Raw genomic sequence first — 24,952 nt, 5'->3', positions numbered from 1 at the left:
GTGTCTAGTAAATGCCCAACACCTAGTGTCATAATAAGTACTTGTTGAATGAATGAATGAACACAAGAGGAAAAAGCTTGAGTAGGATCAAGTCTATGAACTAGAACTTCAGTTTATAACTAGGATTCAGTGCTCTGGTTCTAGAGAAGAACTAGCATCTTGTTTGGGATAATCAGGTAGCATTTCAGTGGATGGGGTCAACACTGAGGCATGCAGAGAGTTCTGTGATGAATCAGGGTTCTTGAGATCATAGGGAATGAATCCACAGTTGTACATAAAGGAGATTTATGAGTCAGACTGGGATTTAGCCATAATGACTAGGACTTCTGAATGTAAAAGACATTACAAAATTCCTACCCGCTCCACTAAAGTTGTTCATGGATGTCCTACCCCTGCAAAGGTTGCTTATAATGTGGTGTAAAAATGGGTCCTCTCAGTAGATTCAGTCACAGGAAGTTAGAGAATGAAAGGAGGCGAAGATTAACACACAAATAGAAATGACATAGAGAACTACAATTGTTACCTTGATCTAAATAGGCTGATGTTTTAGAATGATAAAGAAGGTGAGGGTAAAACCTAAAGTGTAAACAAATGGTTTGGAGATCTATAACAAAGCATGATTTGTACACAGTTCCCCGCTGAGGTTAAGATGATCCTTTTCTCACTGTGGCTTCCCACTGATATCTGGTTAGTGAGGTCCCTGATCCTCAGTTCCCAAATCTGCTAAATGGCATGATATATGTAAAGTGCCTAGAACAGGGCTTTACATATAGCAGAGTCAGTAAATGGTACCTGTTGTAAATGTTGGCACCATCACTCAAACTTCAGTGAAAGGCCAGATGGTTCAATGTCTGAAGGGGATGTTGTGACTCTCCCCAACAATCCCCCTGACACCTGCTTTTTTTTTTTTTTTTTTTTTTTTTGAGGGGGTTTCGCTCTTGTTACCCAGGCTGGAGTGCAATGCTGCGATCTCGGCTCACCGCAACCTCTGCCTCCTGGGTTCAGGCAATTCTCCTGCCTCAGCCTCCTGAGTAGCTGGGATTACAGGCACGCGCCACAATGCCCAGCTAATTCTTTGTGTTTTTAGTAGAGACGGGGTTTCACCATGTTGTCCAGGATGGTCTTGATCTCTTGACCTTGTGATCCACCCGCCTTGGCCTCCCAAAGTGCTGGGATTACAGGCGTGAGCCACCGCCCCCCACACCTTCTCAAACACATATACAAACAGTCAGTTTTCTGCAAATAGGGGAAAGGCTGATAATCATCTACCAAGGGCCCTAGAGCCGCGTGCCTGTGTGTCCATGTGCTGCCTACTAAATCATAAGCATTTGCATATCCATATGTATAGCCTAACTGAAATTAGGGACAAGACATTGAGGACTATACGCTGCTATTTCCCAATTTGGAGAGGAACCTCTCAAAATGTAACATTTTTTTCTTTAACTATATGAGTATTCTTCATCCTGGCTGTGCATTAGAGTCACCTGGAGTTCTTCCAAAAAATAAGAATAACACTCAGGTTCTCCCCAGACCAAATAAATTAGAAACTCCTAGGAATGGGGCTCAAGCTTGGGTGGTTTTGCTAAAGGCCCTCCAAGTGATTCTAATATGTTAATCCAAGGGTAGCAGTCTGGAAGGGCAGTACTGGCATCACTTAGGAGCTTGTCCAAAATGTAGACTCTCCGACCCCACCCCAAAATGAATCAGAATCGGAACAGAATTAGAATCTGCATTGAAATAAGACTTCCAAGTAGTTCACAATCACACTGAATTTTGAGAAGCAAAGGTTGGTATCAGTGATTCTCAACTCTGGCTATACAATGTCATCATCTAGAAGATATTTTTAAAAGATAGATACTTGGGTTCTATCCCCTGGAATTTTTATTTAATTGATCTAAGAAGAACCCAGCCTCCGTATTTTGAAAAATCACCGCTGGGATAATTGACTTTCTTTGAAGGTAAGGTTACGAACTATACTGCAATGTAGGCAATGCCTCAATGACAGGTCAAATTCTTGGCAAGAAATGACTTCATGGAGGCAGCTATGTAAGATGGGTTTTAACAGCATTCCCCTTCTCCATGGTTACCTCAGCGTCGGCAGAGATAGCAGATTTGGTCTGTCTAACATGGGGTGTTCTGGCAACATGTTTAAGAAAAGTCTATTTTATTTGTCTTTTACAAACATATATAAATCTGCATTTTCTACTTTCCTTCTTTTATAACTGTAGTTTATTAAAGACTAGCTCCACTTGTGTAATAACAATAACCAAAATAGAATATGAGACTCTTAGGGATATGACTCATGTTCTTGCATTACTTAGTGTAAATAATTTTAAATATTTATATGAAAACAAACATGAAGATATTGTAGGGTAGAAAATACATTTCTCATGAAGTCTAAAGATAAAACACAAGACTTCAAAGAAATTTTGCACTTTCAGCAGGCAATTCAGGCTATGCTTCAGACCCCCTAGTAGAATGGATTTATTCTCCCTCTGCCCTTGAAACTAGTTTAGGGGAAAAGTTTGAGGAGCACTGAACCAATGGAATTACTTGAAATATGACACAGTGTGTTGACTTAGTTTCAAATCTTCAGCAGTTGGAGCATCTTGGCTTACCTCAAATGCTAGAAATACAGTAGCACTTGTCACTCCAATCACAGCCAAGGGTCAAATGCTCTATCACACATGGAAGCTAAAATAAATACTGGAAGTTGTTTTTGAAGTTGACTTAACTTTATTCACATGATAGCTATAAGGGCTGACGAAGACTTCCTCTAACATTCCTTCTGGCAGGTTGAATTAGAATTTGGTTGCCGGCCGTGTGGGTTGAAGTGATGTGTGGTGAGACAGATCAGAGGCTTGTAACAATCCTATATTCTCATGAATCCAGTTTAATTTTAACTTTGTGGCTTGTCTAACACATTTTCAGTTAAGAGTTGGGGAATAAATCTAACGTTCACTGGCAAACACTTGGCAGCCCTTGGGAGCAGCATCTTTAGAGAAAACATAATCAATCCTAGCACTAGGGCATAGCAGATATTGTGAGTGCAGGTCACAGGTGCCCTTGGTTGGAGAATGGCATCCCATGACTATGACAGCAGTGGGGTCTCTGGGAATCAAGCAGGCAGCTCTGGAGCAGCTCAGTCAATCCCAGGACCAAGGCATGGCCTCTCAGTATTGATAGGACCTCACGAGGAGCCACATAAGAATAACCGTAATCAAGACAATAGTGAAGTTGAGAAACAGCTCGCGGGTGTTTAGCTCCATTCTCACGGTGGCTTGGTGAGAACTTCAGGCAGATTTCTGAGGCACACCAAGGACCTCTGGCTTGTTCTCACCTCCTAACAAAACATAACAAAGAAAACACAAGGAGGTTAATGAGCATTCCTGTATGACAATGTTCGTTCTTTCCCCAAAGGAAACAGAATTGTTGTGGAAAAGGAGAGTGTAATAGGCGAAATCGTGTCCCCCAAAAATCTATGTGTCAAAGCTCTAACCCCCAGTATCTCAGAATGCAACTGTGTTTAGAGATAGGATCTTTTAAGAGGGAAATAATTTAAAAATGAGGTCATTAGGGTGGGTGCTAATCCAATATGACTAGTGTCTTTATCAGGAGAGATTAGGACACAGACAAACACAGAGGGGAAGACCATGTGAAAATGCAAGGAGAAGATGGGCAGGTACAAGCCCAAGAAAGGACTCAAAAGAAACCAACCATGCCAACACCTTGATCTGGGACATGTAACCACCTGACTTGCTTTGGACTGGAGACTTCCCTGAGTCTCCAGCCTACCAGTCCACCCAACAGATTTTGGACTTCCCAATCTCTGCAATTATACAAGCCAATTCCTTAAAAACAGAAAACCCCCACCCCCAACACAACACATTCTATTAGCTATGTTTCTCTGAAGAGCCCTAATGAATACAGAGGGCCCGATTTATCTCCCTGGTGTCATAAAGACCATCATTTTTGCCCTGATTTATTTCCTGTGATGATTGTATTGCTGCTTTTCATAAAATGCAAAATATTACATTTTTTTCTCCAACTTCTATATGTGTGTGTTTCTGTCTGTGCATATGCATGTGTACACTTTCCTTAAGAGTATCAAGCAGAGGTACCAAAACAGAAAAATTTTATGGTTTAGTATTGTTCTTCCTTTGAATTATATAGGTAAGTGGGATGCCATAATCCTTTGGGCCTCAGGCTGCTGTAGGTCTTCATCCAACTCTGCTGAAAGCAGACAGCTGCATGGCCTCTGACAAGTCCTGCATTGGGCACATAGCCTACTGGGATCAACCAAAAGCCCCTCACATAACAGGCATTCAGCCCAAAGAGCAAGTGTTAACTTCATGGGTACTTCTATTTCAACAAGGGCTTGTGCCAGCTATTTTTAGTCAGGTCCAGGATGTGCCTAGATTGTAAACATTTCAAAGAGCAGGGATGGTATCTTCAGAGTATGTACAGATTGTTCATACAGGAAATCATACATTGAGAACATGTGCAATGTAGTCATCAAATTATTGTCTTCAGCGAGATAGTGTAAACTGGCATATTATTTATGCGGTCTAAATGAAATTAAAGATTTCTACATTTTAGATCATTAGATATCTATATTTTAGACATTAGGACAAAAGTCTACTGTAGAGTGAAAGTTTAGGGAGAAAAGGTGTTTTGGTTTTTGCTAAAGGTGTGAGTTCAAGAGGCTGCAAGGGTTGTTAGCAAGCTTTTGGTCTAAGTGGTATTTTTAACTATCTAACATTACTGAATTATTAATTGTAATTACTGTATTGATTATATTATCAATGGACCAAATTATTAATTGCATAAATACCAACCAAATAATTTTTTCATATTGTATAATTGGCGTAACATACAGGTTCAGCCAGGCATGGCAGTGAGCACCTGTAGTCTCAGCTACTTGGGAAGCTGAGGAGGGAGGATTCCTTGAGCCCAGGAGTTTAAGACCAGCCTAGGTAACATAATGAGATCCTGTCCCAAAAAAAAATAATTAAAAATACAAGTTCAAATCAGATGGTGCCAATCAGTAGACTGTTGAGTCTTGGTTTAAAATATAGCCAAGTGATGACAGATTTATGTTTCATCTCCCTTTTAATTCTTATCCATCTTTTGGACCTAAGCATGAAGGAAATAGTAAATTGCCAATGAAAACCTTTACAAGTGGCTAGGCATGGTGGTGCATGCCTCTAATACCAGCACTTTGGGAGACTGAGGTAGGAGGATCACTTGAGCCCAGGAGTTCAAGACCAGCCTGAATAACATAGCAAGACCCTGTCTCTACAAGAAAAAAAAAGGGGAAAAAATAGCAAATCTTTTCAAAGACTTGCTTGGATAAGAAAGTAAACAGAAGAAAATGAATGGATTAAGGAAAAATAATTTATGAGAATGTACAAAAGAGCAGAGGAGAACAGAAAGGTAATGAGTCTTGCCAAGATGCCTGGAAGCAAAGGCATGAGAAATGAAGACAGACTGTTTCTTATAAACTTATCAATGAAATAAAATCCTAGTCTAAATGTCCACTTATTTGGATAAGTTCTCAGGAAATGCAGAGATATGCAGAAAATATGAAGCCTGGCTTATAATGATCAAAACCAATTCAAGGAGGGCAAAACAACGGTCCCACCAAATCTGCTTATTAAATTAAGCTGTTAAGTCAAGGGAATCATGGACAGTCCAACAGGAGTTTTTCTGAGTACATCCAGGTCCAATAGGATATACTCAGACAATGAGACAAATGCTATTGAAAGCTGTTCCATAGCTCTGTTCGTGTTACCTTCACAACTCAGGCAAGTGTTACTGCAGTTTTTATCTTTCTCAAGATTATAGCTGAGAAACCGACTTTTAGAAAGAGGAGATTAAGTTGTTTGTGTAATGACAGATAGCAAGTTAGAGGCAAATCTAGAATTGGCAGACTGGCACTAGTTACCAGAATTGTGGCCACTTCCCAGGAGTTATGACACAAATGAATTATCACTGCAATGAACTGACCTGGCTAAACAAAGTTAGTATGCATTTTCCACCACTTTGGAAAACAATTTGGCTTTCTTAGAATTAATGTTGAAAATGTTCATTCTCTAATACCTAGCATTTCACTTCTCCCCTAAGACACACAAGGACCTGTGTGCCAGGATACATAAACAGAGAGGCTCAAAGCAATATTATCACAGTAACTCCAAACTGGAAACAATTCAAATGTTTATCAACAGCAGAATGGATGATAGACTGTGGTTTATTCATACATTTGAATTTTATAAAGCAAAGAAAACATGTGAACTATAGCTATACCCAAGATGGGTAGATCTCGCAAATATGATTGTTGGGTAAAATAATTTACAAAAGAAACCATAGACTATTACTCCATTTATATAAAGTCAAAAATACAGAGGTTAATCATATTGTTTAGGAATGCCGGTATAGATGGTATAACTGTAAAGAAAAACAGGAGCAAGATGATCTCAGCATCTTGGGGCAGAAGGGCAGAACGGGGATTGATCAGGAATGGGCTTCTGGGTGCTGCCAATGATCTGTTTCTTGACCTGGATGATAATTATACAAATGTTGCCTTTTAGTTATTGTTTTAACTGTATATGTTTATGCATTCTTTACATTTTTTTTCAGTTATCTCTGAATTAGTAAGCTGCCTATCACACTTCTTTCTTGCGATTTACCTCTTACTATGTTTTGCACTTTAGTGGTGACCTTAAATATCTGTTGTTTTATGTGATTTTAGATGAATAAAATGCAAAGAGTTAAGGTGAGAATTTCTAGTGAATTCAATTCAATCAACACATATGCTAACTGTAAGGTGCGGTGTGAACATTCCTTTCACACGCATTTATACACTTTAGGAAGAATGAACCAAAGTTAGGCAGAAATTCAGATCAGCCACGTTCTATTTTTCTGCTGTTAACCCACAAAGATACTTTGGGTTTCATTTTAAACCTTCTCTGAAGTCAAGGTCATGCCATATGATCCAGTGAAAATGGATGAACTAAAACCCAAAAAAGCCCTGAATAAATTGTACAGGAAGTTTGACATTGGCTTTCTTTGAATGGAGACTTAGAGAAGATAGAAGACCTTCTTCTATAATACAAAAAAAATTTTTTTACTAGGAAGGGAGAAAATGCATAACCTTAGGAGAAAAAAAAGGAAAACAGAAATCAATAGTATTCACTTTATACCTTAAGGCATACTGTGTACAAGGGGCATTGCCTATTTCATTAAGAAATGTAAACATTCCTCTGACTTTCTCATTTGCAGCTTGTACACATACACACACACATAGACACACACACACACACAGACACACACACACACACAGACACACACACACACACACATATACACACACACACACACACACACACACACACAGTATGCTAAGCATAAAAATCCTGCAGTTACCTGAAGAGGATCAAAGACACCCTGGCTATGGCAGGTTTCTCCTCGCTGTCTCCAACTTGAGCTCCAACTGCTTCTCCTCTCCCAGGTTATCTGGACTCCTGGACTCTAGGCAGCACCTAAAGTAGTCCCAGGGAACTGGCAATCACTGTGATGTCACTGATGAAACATCTCAAAGGAACACCCTCCGAAGGTTCAAGGCTATTTGTGTTCAGGGGGACATGGAAATATGTTGACTAAGACTGCTCCTTTGGCTGCCAATTTGCCACCACCGGGATTTAAAGCCCTTCTATTTCCAGCTGACTTTTAGTGCAATTGATGTGGGTTTTAAGTGTATCTTTTACATCTTCATGAATATCTTTCAAGTCTTTAAAACATCATAAACCAAGAGTGATAGACTAATTTTAACCGATGGATGCTGCATTTACTGCTCTCCCTCAAAGGCATGTGAGATGTAAAAATGTGACTTCATTTTACCAACCATACCTTTAGTTATTTGAAATGTAAAGAGTTTTTTGCCTTCTACCCACATACATGCACACCCATACACACACACACACACACACACACACACACACACACTCCAGAATTCAATAGGCATCTTTAGCTCTTTCAAAACTGACTTTAAGCCAAGCAGTGAAAGCTATCCCCTCAGTCACCTGCTCCACATAACTTTCCAGCTAAGCTGTGCATTGCAAGTTTACATGTGAATCTCCAGTCTCATCCAAAACAGCAGAGGAAGTCATGGTTTATATAAATCTGTCAATAAATTAATAGAGCAGTAAACTCACACAGTTCAACTCAGTTATTTGGATAGATTGAGGGTGGAAGGAAAACTGGGTAAAATTAGCAAAAAATATGAATTATAGAATATACCTGAAAGAAAAGTATTATATAATTTTCTAATATAAACACTGACTAAAATTAGACTAAGATGAGTTTGTAACCAACACAGCACATGTTTGGAGGTAAGTAGAGCCCCTGAAGTGTTTAATTAGACTTGAAAGCAGATCAGTTAAGTACTTTAAACATGACCCTAGCAATTGTGTTTGCTCAGCAAATCCTTTCTTTACAGATAATAGAGGAAATCCCCCCTCTGAATTCCCAATTAGGGTCAATCAAAATAATGCATTCCCAGAAGGCATAAACAATTAATGTTCTCTATATAGTTGTGCGTATAGTCAAACCTTTCCCTCCATTCCTCATATCCCAGAGACATTAGCAAAAGAATACTTTCCATTTCGTTTCCTCATTTTAACATAAGCTCGGCGATGGGTAGTCTTAATACAACATTGTGTCGCCACTTGTCTTGTGAAAAGAGAGCTTGCTGAAGTGACAGTGTATAATAATTATAGTGCAATCGAACATTGGCAGTAAATCTGTTGCCATCTGGCAAAGCCCCTGAATGTAGTCAGAGTTCTGTCTTCTGCCTCCAAGCTCTCACCGGATTGTTTCCCAGGCTGGGAATGTTTTCCTAGTTACCAAGCCACACCTGTCCCTTTTTGTAACCACTTAAAATTATTTTTTTGTTGAATTAAAAAGTTGTATATTTATTGTAGGACGTGAAAATATATTAAAGTACTTAAAATGTTTAAATTACATTTAATCTCACCACCCAAAGGAAAAAAAATGACATTACTTTTTTTTTGTTTGTTTGAGACAGAGTTTCGCTCTTGTCACCCAGGCTGGAGTGCAGTGGCATGATCTCGGCTCACTGCAACCACCACCACCCGAGTTCAAGCGATTCGCCTGCCTCAGCTTCTGGAGTAGCTGGGATTACAGGTATGCACCTCTACGCCTGGCTAATTTTTGTATTTTCAGTACAGACAGAGCTTCACCATGTTGTCCAGGTTGGTCTCAAACTCCTGACTTCAGGTGATGCACCTGCCTCAGCCTCCCAAAATGCTGGAATTACAGGTGTGAGCCACCGAGCCCAGCCTACATTACTTTTTATTCATGTTTGAGGCTGCAGAGGCACAGTCTCAAATTCCCAGGATATTTTTGGTAAAGAAATCTGATACTTGAAAAACTTTTATCTTTCTTAATTCATTTGGAATCAAATTATTTATAGTATATCATGTGTCATATTAGGTTTATGGGGTAAGCACTTATTTTGTACTTTTCAGAATATGAATTAGCTCTATAATATTTAAAATACAATAGGGAAATGTTAACATATCACCAAAACAGCTCTCCAATGCTGTCATTTGGTTGAATTGGTCAATTTCAAAGTAACTTAGAAGAAAAAGTCTACTTCTTATTTGACCGAATCGATGGGTCAGTCCAGTTTGCCTCATTTAAGCATGTCTAATGCTGTACCAAGGACTACTGTGCCCAGTGCCTTGACAAATTCCCAGACTTCAGAAGCTTCAGAAAATTAGTGGTTTCTTCTGTGATGTCACTTGGAATTTAATTGTCACTAGTTTAGCCTTACCCTCTCCAGAAATGCATGCAAGCTGCCCCAAATCACCCGACAACTCTTCAAAGGCATAAGGGAAGATTTAACCCTCAGGATCTGTAGGTCTGCTAAAAACAAAACAAAACAAAACAAAACAAAAAACTGTTTCCTGCAAGGAGCCAAAATAAAAATACAATCAACATTATTTTTAAAAAATCAACATTATTGTTTCTCATTTAAGAAGTTGAGAATGACAAGATTTCAGACATCAGTACCAAAGTAAATTCATCCTTTGTAATTAACATTACTTAATTCTGCTAATACTTTAGTTCCTGAGAGCAATTCCCATGACTTAGCACCATTCATTTCATATCAACTTTCTTTCAAGATACTTCTCTACCCATTGGCAGGAAGATATCCTAAATAATCTTTGACATTATTTCTCTGCCTATGAATCTACAACTTAGCCAATGCCCAAAAATGTTAAGAAAACAACATTCACATTGGCACTGGCATTGAATCTCCCTACCCCCATCACCATATACATTCTCAGGTGTAAAAATGACATCCTTTGAGAATCAGCGCTGAGCTCTTGTGCCTAACCAGGTACTAAACTAGCTTGTTTTGTGTACTCCCCATTTCCACCAACCTTTTTGCTCTGAGAACTGAAAAGTGAAGACCTATGTCAGTCCTAGAATTCAACAAGTCTGCAACATGATGGGAGAAGTCACCAAGGCCTTGATGAAGGTGATAAGCTCTTAGCACATCGCAGTAACCAGCATGATCATTATGTGGCCTTCTCACTTTGCCGTCTTCACGTCCAGCTGGTCATGGAGCTGGGAGAAAAACAGCAGCAGCTTTCTGCTATTCTCCTCAGTTTCCCAGACACCTGAGTGAGTGCATGCCCAGAGAGAAAAGAAAACACTACTTCTTGACATTTTCTCCATGTCACTATTGCCACAATCATCATACAAGCCCTGCCCTTCTGGCCACAGAAAAAGCCCAAGCAAAAGTCATGAAGAAGCTGAAGTGGCCACTGGCAAGTGTACACAATACTGCTAATTCAAACACTTTAGCCCAAGCCATCTGCGGGAAAGTGGAAAGCACACGGACCCTGAAGTGACAAAAGCCTGTGTTCATCTTCTGAATTTTCCACTTACTGAGTAACATTAAGAAAATTATCTATCCTTTCTGGGCCTCGGTGTCCCCATCTGTAATATAGGAATACTAATAACCCTCAAAGATTTGTGGTCAAGATCCAATTGATAATGTATGTAAAACCAACTTGTTCCTTTCCATCACTAAGATTTGATGCTACACCGATGTGTGTAAAAACAAGCACGGAGCCTGCCTGGCCATAAGTTAAACCATGCTAGTTGTGTGGGGTTTTTTTCCATCTTAATAATTAAAAGTAAATAAACAAATGACAAGGAGGAAGTCCTTTCTCTTGGACAATTACAAAGCTTCTCTTTTCATTTATGACCAAAGGAGAATGGGCTGAGTGTCACTTCGTGTAAAAATCCTGTGAAACATGCACTGATGTAAGGACTGACTTTAGCCTAGGCGGTGAATGGAGTGCATGGAGTTGAAGCAAGCTTGGCCTCCCTCCTTGACTCTCTCTCTCTCTCCTGCCATCTGTGTGTCCCTCAGATGCTGCCCAGGTGCTGTCACTACAGAGCAGAGGGGATGTACAGCAGAAGGCCAAGTCTTCCTTTGCCGTTCCTTCTGCAGTTGTTCAACTGGTATCAAGTGAACGCTACTACATACACAGCATTTTTTTAGTCACACAGGAAGTAATAATGACACAGAGCAGGGCTACCGGCCCCAAAAGGAGAAGGTTGAGAAAAGTATACATTATTCACAGTAGCCCAGTGATGGAATCAACCTAAGTGTCCATCAACAGATGAATGGGTAAAGAAAATGTCATCTATATACACAATGGAATACTCACTATTCAGCCTTAATAAAGAAGGAAAATATTGGAGAACATGATGCTAAGGGAAATAAGCCAGACACAATAAATACTGCATGTTCTTACTTATATGTGGAATCTGAAACAATCAAACTCTTAGAAGCAGAGAGTAGAATGGTGGTTACAGAGGCTGGGGAATGGCGTGAATGGGGAGATGATGGTGATACAAGGTCTCAGGAAGAATAAATATATTTTAGGCCTATTGCACAAGATGGTGAGTATAGTTAATAATGGTGTATTGTACATTTCAAAATCCCTAGCAGTAAATTCAAATGTTCTCACCATGAAAAATGGTTTTTGATGTAATGGATATGTTAATTAGCTTGATTTAATTATTCCACATTTGGTACCCTATGAATATATACAACCACCAATTGTCAATTTACAATATAATTTTAAAAATTAAAAAGAGGCAGCCAGGCACAGTGGCTCATGCCTGTAATCCCAGCACTTTGAGAGGCCAAGGTGGTTGTTGAAACTATAAATGATTATTACCTGTGTCATTATCCATTTGTGACATGTGTGATTTTTGTCTCAGTAACTAAATTTGAAATTCAAAGGCACAATTGCTTGTATGTTTTGTTTGTTTGTTTAGCTGTGCCCTGAACCAGTGAAGAAGCAGAGTAGATGCTCCAAATTGCATAGCAAGGAGCCAGGTTGAGGCTCCAACACTTCACATCCCTGCTGACATCCAGGTGTGTCTAAGCATGGCAGACATTAGTGGGGAAGTCAAGGTCAGCATCAAAGCTGTTCATACGTGGACCTCAGAGCCTCCCAGGAGAGAAACTCCTGTGAAGGGAAATGAATCAAAAATCAAGAAATGAATCACACATGGGGCCAGGTGTGGTGGCTCACACCTGTAATCCCAGAACTTCGTGAGGCCAAGGCAGGCAGATCGTCTAAGGTCAGGGGTTCCAGACCAGCCTGGTCAATGTGGTGAAATCCCACCTCTACTAAAAATACAAAACAAAACAAAAAAATCAGCCAGGCGTGGTGGTACACACCTGTAGTCCCAACTACTTGGGCAGCTGAGGCAGGAGAAATTCTCGAACCCAGGAGGCAGAGATTGCAGTGAGCCAAGGTGGTGCCACTGCACTCCAGCCTGGGTGAACAGAGCAAGACTCCGCCTCAAAAAAAAAAAAAAAAAAAAAAGAAAAAAAAGATACACAAGGGTCAGCAACAGGGAGAACAGACTATGCTTTCCTAGCAGGGAATACATATTCCCTGTGTTAGTTCAGTCCCATGAGAAGCAGATGCCAAGATGACACTAAATGTGCAAAAGAACATGGACACAGGGAGGGGAACATCACACACCGGGGCCTGTTGTGGGGTGTGGTACTAGGGGAGGGATAGCATTAAGAGAAATACCTAAGGTAGATGGCAGGTTGGTGGCCGCAGCAAACCACCATGGCACGTGTGTTCCTATGTAACAAATCTGCACATTCTGCACATGTATCCCAGAACTTAAAGCATAATTTAAAAAAATAATAATAAAAGTAAAACATAATAAAAATTTTTTAAAAAAGAAAAACATAGGGGAAATGACTGAGACAAAAAAGGAGGGACTGGGGAAACTGAGATAGTCATCAAACAGCAATCCCAGGTCTGACCCCAAGAGGAGAGAGGGAAAGGAGACAGGAAGACAAGGCAGCAGCATCTTAGACTGCAGTGCCGGGCAAAGTCTGAAAGGCCATCAGGAAACCTCAAGTCAAAGTCTCCTGTTACAGGTGTCCCGTGTCTCCCAGGGATAAGTCAGCCTTCGTGTTCCTCTCATGCTCAGTCATGGACTGGGAGCAGCCTGTGGGAAGCTGGTCTCCATGTAAACGTGATTGTGATTTCAGAGCACAGCAGCTGGGCCCACCTCCACTACGATGCAGTCAGTTCTGAGAGGTGCATTCTCATAGCCGCCATACTCGCATTCTCCCCGTTCTGCTTCCCTAGAGCATGGCCTGGTAGGGGAGAGGGCTATGGGCAAAAGCTCCATAACTCTTTGCTCTTGAACAATTGACCACAACAGCGTGTAACACTGAAAGGGAGAGAGAGATTCTCCCTGCAAGTGTCATCTCGCAGACCTCAGCATATCCACGGAACCAGCGACGTAATCTCCTTCAATAGAAATGTCACGGACCTGGCAGAAGCAGCAAGACTATCCAATAATTACTCACCTGCCATTTATACTAATTTCTGTAGGCCTCAGCAGCAGACAGCAGCAGAGAAGAGCCAGGAGCAAGAAAATGACAGGCCGTATATGATAGGTGACGGTAGGTGTTCATGAGCACACGTGAGCCACCCCCGAAGTTGCTGGAAATAATCAGGAGGAACATTATAACAGTATGCAGTCTTGCATAATAGGTGGGATAAAGAGCCAAAAAAATATGTGTTACTCCTATTTATAATAACCCATTTTAAGTCCTGGATTGGTCAGGTGACACCTGTTAGCATCATTTGACTTGGAACCATTTAAACTCCTCTTCTCTGGAACAAGTATATTTCTGCTCTATAATAAGATTCTGTAAACAAATGGTTTTCTCTCAGCACATTAAACGTAGTTACAGGGTAGGGGAAAAAAGAAGTAGCCAAAAATATGTTTACTACTGGGCTAATACCATCTGCTCTCAGAACACTTCCAGATTTCAGACTGACTTTGTTACTTTTTGGACGGGAAATAAGAATTCAGGAGTCTTTTGATGTGCTGTTACTGAACGTGCAGGAAGATTCTAGCCAGACATGCCCACTTGAAACATGCTGTTCCTTTGTGAATTTGATCAAGGGTATTTTCACTGAATCTCTTTTGGGAATCCGTCAGAATAACACAATTGCAGTTACAGCAAGAATAAGAAGGATCAGATAAAATCACTTGTTCTCTGTGAACAAGTTCATTTGGCTTTAGCTTTTGGCTGTTACAGCAGAGAGAACAGAGTCCTGAAGAATCATGAAAATCTGTCTCTGCTCTCTGTGTGAGTAATGAGAAAACTGAACTCCCTGTTTGCAGCAATGTGGAAGAAGATTAGCTGGATGCAAGCTCCAGGATAGGTTTCCTTTTGGATTAGGGAAGTGCGGTCTCAGACGGCAATCAGATACATGTTCGACAGGGTGGGGAGTAACCTAACCTTTTACACTTTTACAGTGAGAGAGAATGTGGAGTTGCCAGGGGCTAGTATTCTCGGAATTTGGGCAGCTTATCTTGGAGAAGTGGTTCAGGCCTACCCTATGTAGATTGCATGTCATTGGTTCTTACCCCATTTGTTAGTGTAGAACAGAAAACCAAATATACACACCCTCAGACCACCAACTATATCTGTGTCATCACGGGGTATAACTCTTGTACAAAAAAAACTCCAGTCAAGTCAGATATGATGGTATGTGCCTGTAATCCCAGCTATTGTGAAGGCTGAGGCAGGAGGGTGTCCTGAGCCCAGGAGTAAGAGGCCAGCCTCAGCAACATAGCAAAACCCTGTCTCTTAGGAAAAAAAAAAAAAAAAAAAAAAAGGCCAGGGCCAAGTACACTAGCTCACGCCTGTAATCCCAACATTTTGGGAGGCCAAGGCAGGTGGATCACCTGAGATCAGGAGCTCGAGAGCAGCCTGGCCAACACGATGAAACCTCATCTCTACTAAAAATACAAAAAATTAGCTGGGTGTTGGGGTAGATACCTATAATTCCAGCTACTTAGGAGGCTGAGGCAGGAGAATTGTTTGAACCTGGGAGGCAAAGGTTGCAGTGAGCTGAGATCACACCATTGCACTCCAGCCTGGTCAACAAGAGTGAAACTCCAACTTAACAAAAAAAAAAAGTCCAATCAGCAAACGCTTTCTTCCTTTCCTCCTATTCCTTTTTTTGATTAGACGTTGACAGCATTCATCAGGCATTTACAGTCAACCCTTCAGTCCCACCACACCCTCTGAGAACTAACACATACACCAGGTATTCATCCCTGCCACTTCCTCTATGGACAATCTTATCTGTCAAGCACCACCACTGCTTGCCTTGGGCACTGTCCACGCCTACAAGGGACCCTTTCTCTGCAGCCACCTATGCTGAGTCTCAAAGCTTTTGACCACCAGAGGCACCAAAGTACACTTATTTCTGGAGCAACAAATCGTTCTACTATAAGGACACGTGTACACGAATGTTCATTGCAGCACTGTTTACAATAGCAAAGACCTGGAACCAACCCAAATGCCTATCGACGATAGACTGGATAGGGAAAATGTGGCACATATACACCATGGAATATTATGCAGCCATCAGAAACGATGAGTTTGGGTCCTTTGTAGGGACATGGATGAACCTGGAAACCATCATTCTCAGCAAACTGACAGAAGAGCAGAAGATCAAACACCGCATGTTCTCACTCATAGGCGGGTGTTGAACAATGAGAACACATGGACACAGGGAGGGGAGCACTACACACTGGGGTCAGTTGGGGGGAAATAGGGGAGGGAGGGTGGGGGGTGGGAAGCTGGGGAGAGATAGCAAGGGGAGAAATGCCAGATGTAGGTGATGGGGAGGAAGGCAGCAAATCACACTGCCACGTGTGTTCCTATGCAACAATTTTGCATGTTCTTCACATGTACCCCAAAATGTAAAATGCAATAAAATAAATAAATGGGAAAAAAAAAAAATTGGTGTAGGGGTGAAGTGTGTTTCTTTCTGTGTGTTACAACCTGTTGAGGAATACTGTATTAATCAGGGTTCTTCAGTGACACAGAACCAGTAGGATATACAGAGACATCTAAGAGAAGATTAATTATGGAAATTGGCTCACATGATCATGGAGGCTAAGACCCACAGTATGCCGTCTGCAAGCTGGAGAACCAGAAAAGTCAGTGGTGTAATTCAGTCTGAGTCTGAAGGTCGGAGAACCAGGAGAGCCGAGGGAGTACGTCCCAAATTTCCAAGGACCAAGAACCATGTCCAAGCGCCGGAGAAGATGGAGGTTCCGGATCAAGAAAAGAGAGAATTCACTCTTCTTCCACCTTTTTGCTCTATTTGGGCCCTCAGTGCATTAGATGCTGCCCGCCCACACTGGTGCAAGCAGCCTTCTTAGTCCCTGATTAATGCTAATCTCTTCCAGAAACACCCTCACAGGCATGCCCATAAATGATGTTTACTCTGGGCACCTCTTGGCCCAGTTAAGTTGACACATTAAATTCACCACCACAAGTACTAAAGGAATACTATCTTGTTCTCACTCCAGTGTCTACACAGACATGAGTTAATGGGGAAGTTCAGCTGGGGAATACATAGAAGTAATAGGCGTCACCCTTCTTCTCTTCGTATGAATTATCTCTTAGGAGGGGCCTAAATTCCCAGAGCAAATCAACTTCCTTCACACTTGCTCCATTTGTACGTGAGACATGCACTGACAAATCTTGGACTGGAGACACTCCAGAGTCAAGCCTGCCCCTCCACATCAGTGTCCTAGAGCAGAGAGTGCAGTATGTCATGGTTCCCAAGCAAGATCCTATGATGGTCTAGCTTCTAAACTTACTGCCCTCCTCTCCAGCAATTCCAAACTTGCAATTCTCAGACTTTATCTCCATTCCTTTTAATTAGAGCATCTTGCTTTCTTCCCTCAATGGCTCCCACCCTTATTTGATGAGTAACAATAGTACTTAATTCAAGGGCCACATTCCCTGATCCTTTAGGCTAGTATGGATGAACCTCTGAGATCTACCTAGCCGTATCACTGCTGATTTCACCATACAGCATTGACTTTCTTATTCATCTCCTCTCCTATGAATAGGGATTGTATCACTCACCTCTGAAGACTTAGTGCTAGCCAGGTGGTGCACAATGTGTAGTAAGCATTCCATAAAAGTGGTTAAATAAATACGTGTATAAACATAAAGTGGTTCATTAATAACTGTTCAACTCTGAAGAATCACGGCAAATAAATGTTTTCAAAGTAGAATGCTCTAATCTTTCATCAGTTTACGCTCAGAAAAGGCGGAGATGTTTACAAGAGCTCTAGTAACTTGAACTACTCAGAATTTCTTGATCTAAAAATAGTACACGCTGGGCTTCCTACCACTGAGCAGGTCTGACAGCTGTTCATTGGGTTGGCACATATTAATAATATGCTTTAAAGGGATGGTTTTGTCTGCTGTTGAAGTTGAACGGCAAACTATGATTTGCTGTAGATTTGTTTTTGAGAAAATGTAACATTTTACTAAAGTAAAAAATAAAGTGTTTCTACCACATGAAATTAACAATTCTTAATGTCTTTGTCATACTTCTTCATGTCTTTTTAAATAAAAGCATTAAAATATTATAAATCTAGCTGAGGTCTCATTGAACCACCATTCCTATGTCTATCCTCCTTCTCACCTCCACCGATAAAACAGCTGATATGAGTTTGGAGCATAATTCAAGTTCCTATGGTTAATTCTTTTAGGTATAGCATCCAGATTATCGTAATTTGATAAGTAGGTTTCCCTCTTTCTTTCTCCTCTGAAACAGTGTGTGTAAAATAGGTACAGTTGATGCTTGAATTTATTAGGGATGAGGAGCACCAAGCACCTGCACAGCTGAAAAATTATCTGTAACTTCTGAGTTCCCCAAAACTTAACTATTAATAGCTTTACCCGTAACTACCATACATATACCTTACCCACAATTACCAGAAGCCTTACCCATAACATAAACAGTCTGTTTTATAAACAAATTAAACACATATTTTGTATGTTATTGCATACTGCATTCTTATAATAATCTGAGAAAAAGAAAATGTTATTTAAAAATCATAAGAGAAAATATATTTACTATTCATTAAGTGGAAGTGGGTCATCATAAAGGTCTTGCTCCTTTTCATCTTCACATTGAGTAGGCTGAGGAGGGGGATGAGGAAAGGTTGGTCTTGCTGTCACGGGAGTGACAGAGGTGGAAGAAAATTCATATGCAAGTGAACCCACACAATTCAAACCCATGTTCTTCAAGGATTAACTGTATTACCTATGCTTTTTCTTTTGAAGGTTTGCTACAAGTAACCCATTAAACTATGAGCCTAGTAACCTTTCTGGGGTGTTAGAGAAGATTTTTGACTACTAATTTCATGATATTTTTATGGTTATAGGTTCTATTTATTAGATTTTCTATTTATTCTTGAGTCAATTCTGGTAATTTATTATATTATTAGAAAATTTTCCATTTAATTTTTTTGTAATTCCATTAATATCACTTTTTATTGGATTCTCCTAGACTTTCAGTTTTTCTCATATCTGTTTTATGCTACCTCATTTTAAAACCTTTTATAATAAAACTTTAAACACACACAAATAGAAGAAAAGAACCCTAAGTTTGAACAATTATTAAAATTTTGCCTGCCTGTAATCCTAGCTACTCAGGAGGCTGAGGCAGGAGAATTGCCTGAACCTAGGAGGCGGAGGTTGCAGTGAGCCGAGATCGCGCCATTGCACTCCAGCCTGGGTAATAAGAGCGAAACTCCGTCTCAAAAAAAAAAAAGAAAAAAAATTATGCCTATATTGTTACACTTATTCTTATTCCCCTCACTTTACTTTTTCTTTCTCTTTCTTTTTCTCTTCCTTTTCTTTCTTTCCTTCTGTTATTATTTCTTCTGGAGCATTACTGTGGAAATCTCAGAATTCATGATCATTTCATATGCGTCTTTAACTGATAACACTTTTTTAACAGAAGCAACACACCATTATCATATATAACAAAATTAATAATAATTCCTAAATTCTATTTAATAGCCAATCTATATTTAAAATTTCCCCGATTGTCTCAAAAATGTCTTTCTACTGTTTGTTTGTCCAAATTAGGATCCAAAGTCCATGTGGTATATTGTTAATAAGTGTATTTTCTAACAGCTTCCTCTCTTTTTCATGGTATTGATTTGTCAGAGAAATATATCTCTATCCTGTATGATGTCCACATTCTGAACTGGAGGCACTGCTTCCCTGTGATGTTTTAACTTGCTCCTGTACAGATCTTCTGTAGTTTTCACAAAATGCTAGTTAGATCTAAGTGCATCTAAACTGGTGATTAGATTTTTTTTGTTTGTTTATTAGCAAGAATACTTCATCGCTGGTGCTGCATACTTCTTATTACATAAGATTGTGAGGCAGCTGATGTCTGGCTTTCCAAGTTATAGTGTTGCTAAGACTGATCAGCAAGTTCTGATAGTTTTAGAAGCCTTTAATAATTGTTGCCCTGATCTATTATGTAGTAGGAATTGCAAACAGGTGACATTAATTCGATCTACAAATGTAATAGACCCACATATATTCACAGAAATTCTTCCTTACAGCACTTCCCTTTATCAAATCTACTTGATTATCCCGAAAATATAGTTCAGATCGGAAGGCAGAATAAGTGCTTTACTTTTCTCCTTTGCATATCAATTTTAATATTAATGAGTTGATGTCCCATTCACCTCCGGTAGTTACCAGTGAGGATTTCTTAATATCTTTATGAACTAGAGGATTTTTATTACTGATGTTTCAATCAATAACCAATGATTAATTCTTTCTGCTGTTCAAATTTGTTCCATCTTACGCAAGTGGCACCTTAAAGATGGTTTTATGTCCTCCTTTTGAAATGATTCCTTCCAGAAATCATCCATTTTGCAAAGGACCCCTGATTCCTTTCAATGAGAAATGGCATTTAAAGAGTACTATCTGGATACTAGGGGGGTTTGTTGCTAATGGATTGTCATTGTTTCTAAGCCTTTTTCTTCCTAATATTATTTCATTTTCCTTTCTTTTTTATTTCCTTCTTAATGAGTCTTGCTGTTTATTAATTTGTTTTCTATTTAATTAGTTCCTCTTTTTACATTTATCATTTACTTCCTTCTATTTTTTTGGGGTTTATTCTGTCCTGTTTCTAGTTTCTTTATTTAAATACTACAGTTTTTTCTTTATTTTTCTTTTCCAAGTATATGCGCTTGAAGTTATAAACTTCCTACTTTCTAATTTAGCTGCTCTCTGTATGTTTCAGTGTGATAGCACTCTTGGTATGTCACCTTTAAATATTATATCTTTTTCTTTTTAAAAAATTTTTTAAATTCTATCCATCCTTATCACACAAGATAAATATTATATATTTTTCATTTGGACTTCCTTTCTAACCACAAATTATTTACAAGGAAGTCTTTTTGGATTTGGTTTTATTTCAAATATATAAGTATTTTTGTTCTTTTTAATTATTTAATCATTATTTAATCATTTGCCAAGAATGTGTTCTAGCTGGTATGAATTCTTAGTTCTATGAAACTGTATTTGGGCATAATATGGAATAAATTCATGTAAATGGTCTCTGTGTACTTGAAAAAAATATATATTCTCTGATTATCAAAACTAAGATTTAGTGCATATCCATTAAAGCAAATTTGCTATTCATAGTTCTCAAATCTCCAATATCTTTACTAATTTTTATCTGCCTGGTTGATCTATTTCTGAGTAAGGCATGTTAAATGCTACCAAAGTAACTGTGGATTTATATGTTTTCCTTGTAATTTGGAATATTTTAATTTATATATTTGAGCCTTTCCTGTTATATTTCCACATTTCTGGTGAGATTTTTTCCTATTTAAGAATATTTTTTCTTGTTACTCAATATTTTTCATTGTATTCTATATTATCTTGTTTAAATAATGCTGCACTAGCTGTCTTTTGATTAATATTCACCTGGTAATTTTTAAATCCCTTTATTTTTTGACATTTCTATATGGTTTACTTTTATTATTTTTACATATTCTGCTTATGTATCTAGATGGTTTACTTTTGTAAGCATCTCTCTAAGTTGCACATATCTAAATTTTTAAGATTCAGTCTTAGTGTTTATATTCAAGTAAGTAGATTCAACCTATCAGTATTTATTTGATTGTTCTGAAACATTTCTAACATCTTATTTTGCATTTTCTATTTGCCACACTGTTCTTCTTTTTCTTTTCTCTCTGGTCTCACAAAGTTGGTTTTGTTGTTATTGTTACCTGTTTGATTTGTCTTTTCATTTTTCCACTCCTTTGAGTCTATATGGAAGCTATATATTCTATGTTTTTTGAAAGATTGTCATTATTTATACAATCAACACTTATTTATTGAGATATTTTCTCAATTTATTGTCACACTCAGGATTCTCCCATCCTTCTTCTTCCTTCTGAGTTCACTTTTGTTCTTGCCAAAGTTCATCTTTTAATAATTCTTTCATTAAGAGTCTGTAGTAAGCCTTGTTATTCCTCATATACTTGAAGATGAGCTTTCTTGAGACTTCTCTCTTAACTGATAATTGTTCTGACTATTAAATTTTGTTCACACTTATTTCCCCTTGCTACTTTGAAGCAATGGCTCCATTGTTCTCTGGCTTCATTCTGTGGTGAAGTCTGCTGTTGGTATGATTAATGTATCATTGTAGACATCTGTCCTTTCTTGCTAGTGACTTCTAAGACTTTAACTCACTTGTATGGCTTTGTACCTCATTCTCCCATATTTCCCAAATTCTTTTTCATTTTTCACATCTTTATTTATCTTCATATCCTGAGAAATTTCTTCTGTTCTATCTTCTAATTCATTTTCTCTTTGACTCTATTTAGCCCACACATTAGATTTTTTAATTTTGTGACTATATTTTATTTTCAAGATTTTTAATAGTTTCTTTTCACATCTTCCCCTCCTGCTTTTATAAATACTTAGTCTTGTTTTATGGATAGTAATTTCACTTTTGAGGGGCTTTTTTGCAGAGAGGTTGACAATTTTAAACTTGATGTCCCCTTTTTTTTTATTTTGCGGAGGTTGACAGTTTTAAACTTCATGCCCCTTTCAGATTATTCTGTTAGCCCTTTTTCCTTTGCTGTGAATTTTCTTATTTATAGATTCTATTGACTATTTTTCATAATACTAAGCTTCCTTGCATTCTTTCAGTTTGAGAGTTCATCCTCAGTGAAGGGTTTCTCCAATATTTTGCCTCACCAGTTATTTGTCCTCAAAACAAGCCATCCACTATAATCTTGCCTTTGGATTCCCACCTATTTACAGCCATGTATATTATACAAACTCAAATTAGAATCTCATGCAGAAATGTCTGTTTCCGCTACCAGGCTGAGACAGAAGTATTAGGTTGGTGCAAAAGTAACTGTGGTTTTTGCAATTAAAAGTAATTGGTTTTTGCAATTAAAAGTAATAGGTTGGTGGGACCTGGTGGCTCACATCTGTAATATCAGCACTTTGGGAGGCCAAGGAGGGCAGATCACTTGAGAGCAGGAGTTCAAGACCAGCCTGGCCAACATGGTGAAACCTTATCTTTAAAAAAAAAAAGAAAAAATTACCTGGTCATGGTGGTCGGCACCTGTAATCTCAGCTATTTGGGAGGTTGAGGCAGGATAATCACTTGAACCCAGGAAGTGGAGGTTGTAGTGAGCCAGGATAGCACCATTGCCTTCCAACCTGGGCAACAGAATGAGACTCCATCTCAAAAATATATATATAGATATATATGTAAGTAATAGGCTTCCAATTATAGGTGAATTTATTTCAGTTGCCTTTTTTTTTTTTTTTTTTTTTTTTGAGATGGAGTTTTGCTCTTGTCGCCCAGACTGGAGTGCTATGGCATGACCTTGGCTCACTGCAACCTCCACCTCCCAGGTTCAAGCGATTCTTCTGCCTCAGCCTCCCAAGTAGCTGGGATTACAGGCATGCGCCACCATGCCCCGCTAATTTTGTATTTTTAGCAGAGATGGGGTTTCTCCATGTTGATCAGGCTGGTCTTGAGCTCCTGACTTCAGATGACCCGCCCATGTTGGCCTCTTAAAGTGCTGGGATTACAGGTGTGGGCCACCACACCTGGCCTCAGTTGCCTTTTAAACACAGGAGATGGTTGATATTTGAAAGCAAAGAAAATAGCACTTTGACTACAGATTGAAAAATCTTATGTCCATTCTCATCAAGTCTGGAGCACTTGTAACTCTTGTTCTCATGAAGTCATTGATGTTTGTTCTGTTTCCAATCCCAGCTTCCTAAGAACTGTGTGTCTTCAGGTCCTGCTGTCTCTGTAGTTTCTCTCTCTAAATGTGTCTATGGTGGGTTTTTTGCAATTGTTTTTTAAGGTGGTTGTATATATTGTTTAATATTTTATCTCTCATTCCTATATATGTAGTATAGAAGGTGGAGATTTCTGTATACATTTATTCAGTCATGCTGACCCAGTAATTTTACTTCTTAAATTATTATTGAAGGAAACGGCAAAATATAATTTTATATGAACTGAAAAATAAGGAAATTCAAACTTGTTTCCATGAACCTGAGGTTGATTCTCTGAACCTGAGGTTGGAATTATTTTTTTCACTCTCTTATTATACTTCATATCATTATATAAACAATCATGAAAATAGGTGTCATAGTGAAATCTAATACTTTCAAAGTATGTGGCATCTTCAAGGCACTTACTAATAAAATTTCTGTAAGAACAAATAATTGTATTAATTCTTTATTTTTCAAATGAGGAAAGATAAATGAGCCACATGACTAGTTAAATGATCAACCCAAAACAGAATCTTACCTTTTATTGATGAAAGTAATATTTATGGTCATTCAAAATACAGATTTCAGATCAAGGGCTTATTTCACTACATAATTTCCATTCTTGTAAAAAATATTTATTGACAACATGCATACTGACAAAATGGTTTAACAGTTTTAAATGAATTCACATTACATTAAATGCTATAGCATGTATAAATACTTTAAAAATAGTAGTAAATATTATATGTTCAGTCCTATAAGTTTTACTTGGTATGAATAAGGATTCATGAGCCTGTGTAGTAACTCCATGTACCCATGCATTGATCCAATCTATGTCAGTCATGAAACACCCTCAGTCTTTTAAAGAAGTTTCATCAACAAGATAACATCATGAAATTCTATCTGAACTTCTCAAAGAATTAGCATAGTCCTGGCATAACTCGATAATAGAGAAATTCAAAATGGATCATTTAATGAGAATATAGATAGAAAGATTGATAGATGCTAGATCCTACTGATCTTTTTATAATTCCTAAAAAGTAATAAAACCAAGATAAACTAAGTTAAGAAGGAGAAAAATGTTAGACAAAAATGGAGATCCACCATGCCTCTTCCAAGGCTGATAAATTCTCAATTCTACTAATTACTGAAGGACGTTTGAGAAATTTTTCTTTTTAA

The 24,952-nt window shown here is 38.7% G+C and overlaps 1 protein-coding gene across 2 annotated transcripts; it reads right to left on the bottom strand.

The window, feature by feature from the left end:
- Positions 1-2,713: 2,713 nt before the first annotated feature.
- SLN (sarcolipin) lies at positions 2,714-14,037 on the bottom strand. Of its 2 annotated transcripts, none has more exons than XM_032285689.1 (2): positions 13,958-14,037; positions 2,714-3,343 (listed from the first exon to the last, which is right to left on the bottom strand). In XM_032285689.1, exon 2 carries the CDS (start codon positions 3,267-3,269, stop codon positions 3,174-3,176), a length of 96 nt encoding a protein of 31 aa, XP_032141580.1. In that variant the 5' UTR covers positions 3,270-3,343; positions 13,958-14,037; the 3' UTR covers positions 2,714-3,173. The 2 variants fall into 2 exon arrangements, with proteins under 2 accessions (XP_032141580.1, XP_032141579.1); XM_032285688.1 differs by lacking the exon at positions 13,958-14,037 and adding an exon at positions 7,426-7,566.
- Positions 14,038-24,952: the final 10,915 nt, after the last annotated feature.

This window comes from Sapajus apella, unplaced genomic scaffold (assembly GCF_009761245.1).
Source record: "Sapajus apella isolate SASKATOON/1434 unplaced genomic scaffold, GSC_monkey_1.0 scaffold16, whole genome shotgun sequence".
NCBI classification, from domain to species: Eukaryota; Metazoa; Chordata; class Mammalia; order Primates; family Cebidae; genus Sapajus; species Sapajus apella.
Note: the sequence above shows the minus strand (reverse complement) of the source record. Positions and strands in the feature narration are given on the sequence as shown.

Bases quoted from the DNA above. Each gene is read 5' to 3' on its own strand.
- SLN (XM_032285689.1), bottom strand. From the start codon at position 3,269: ATGGAGCTAAACACCCGCGAGCTGTTTCTCAACTTCACTATTGTCTTG.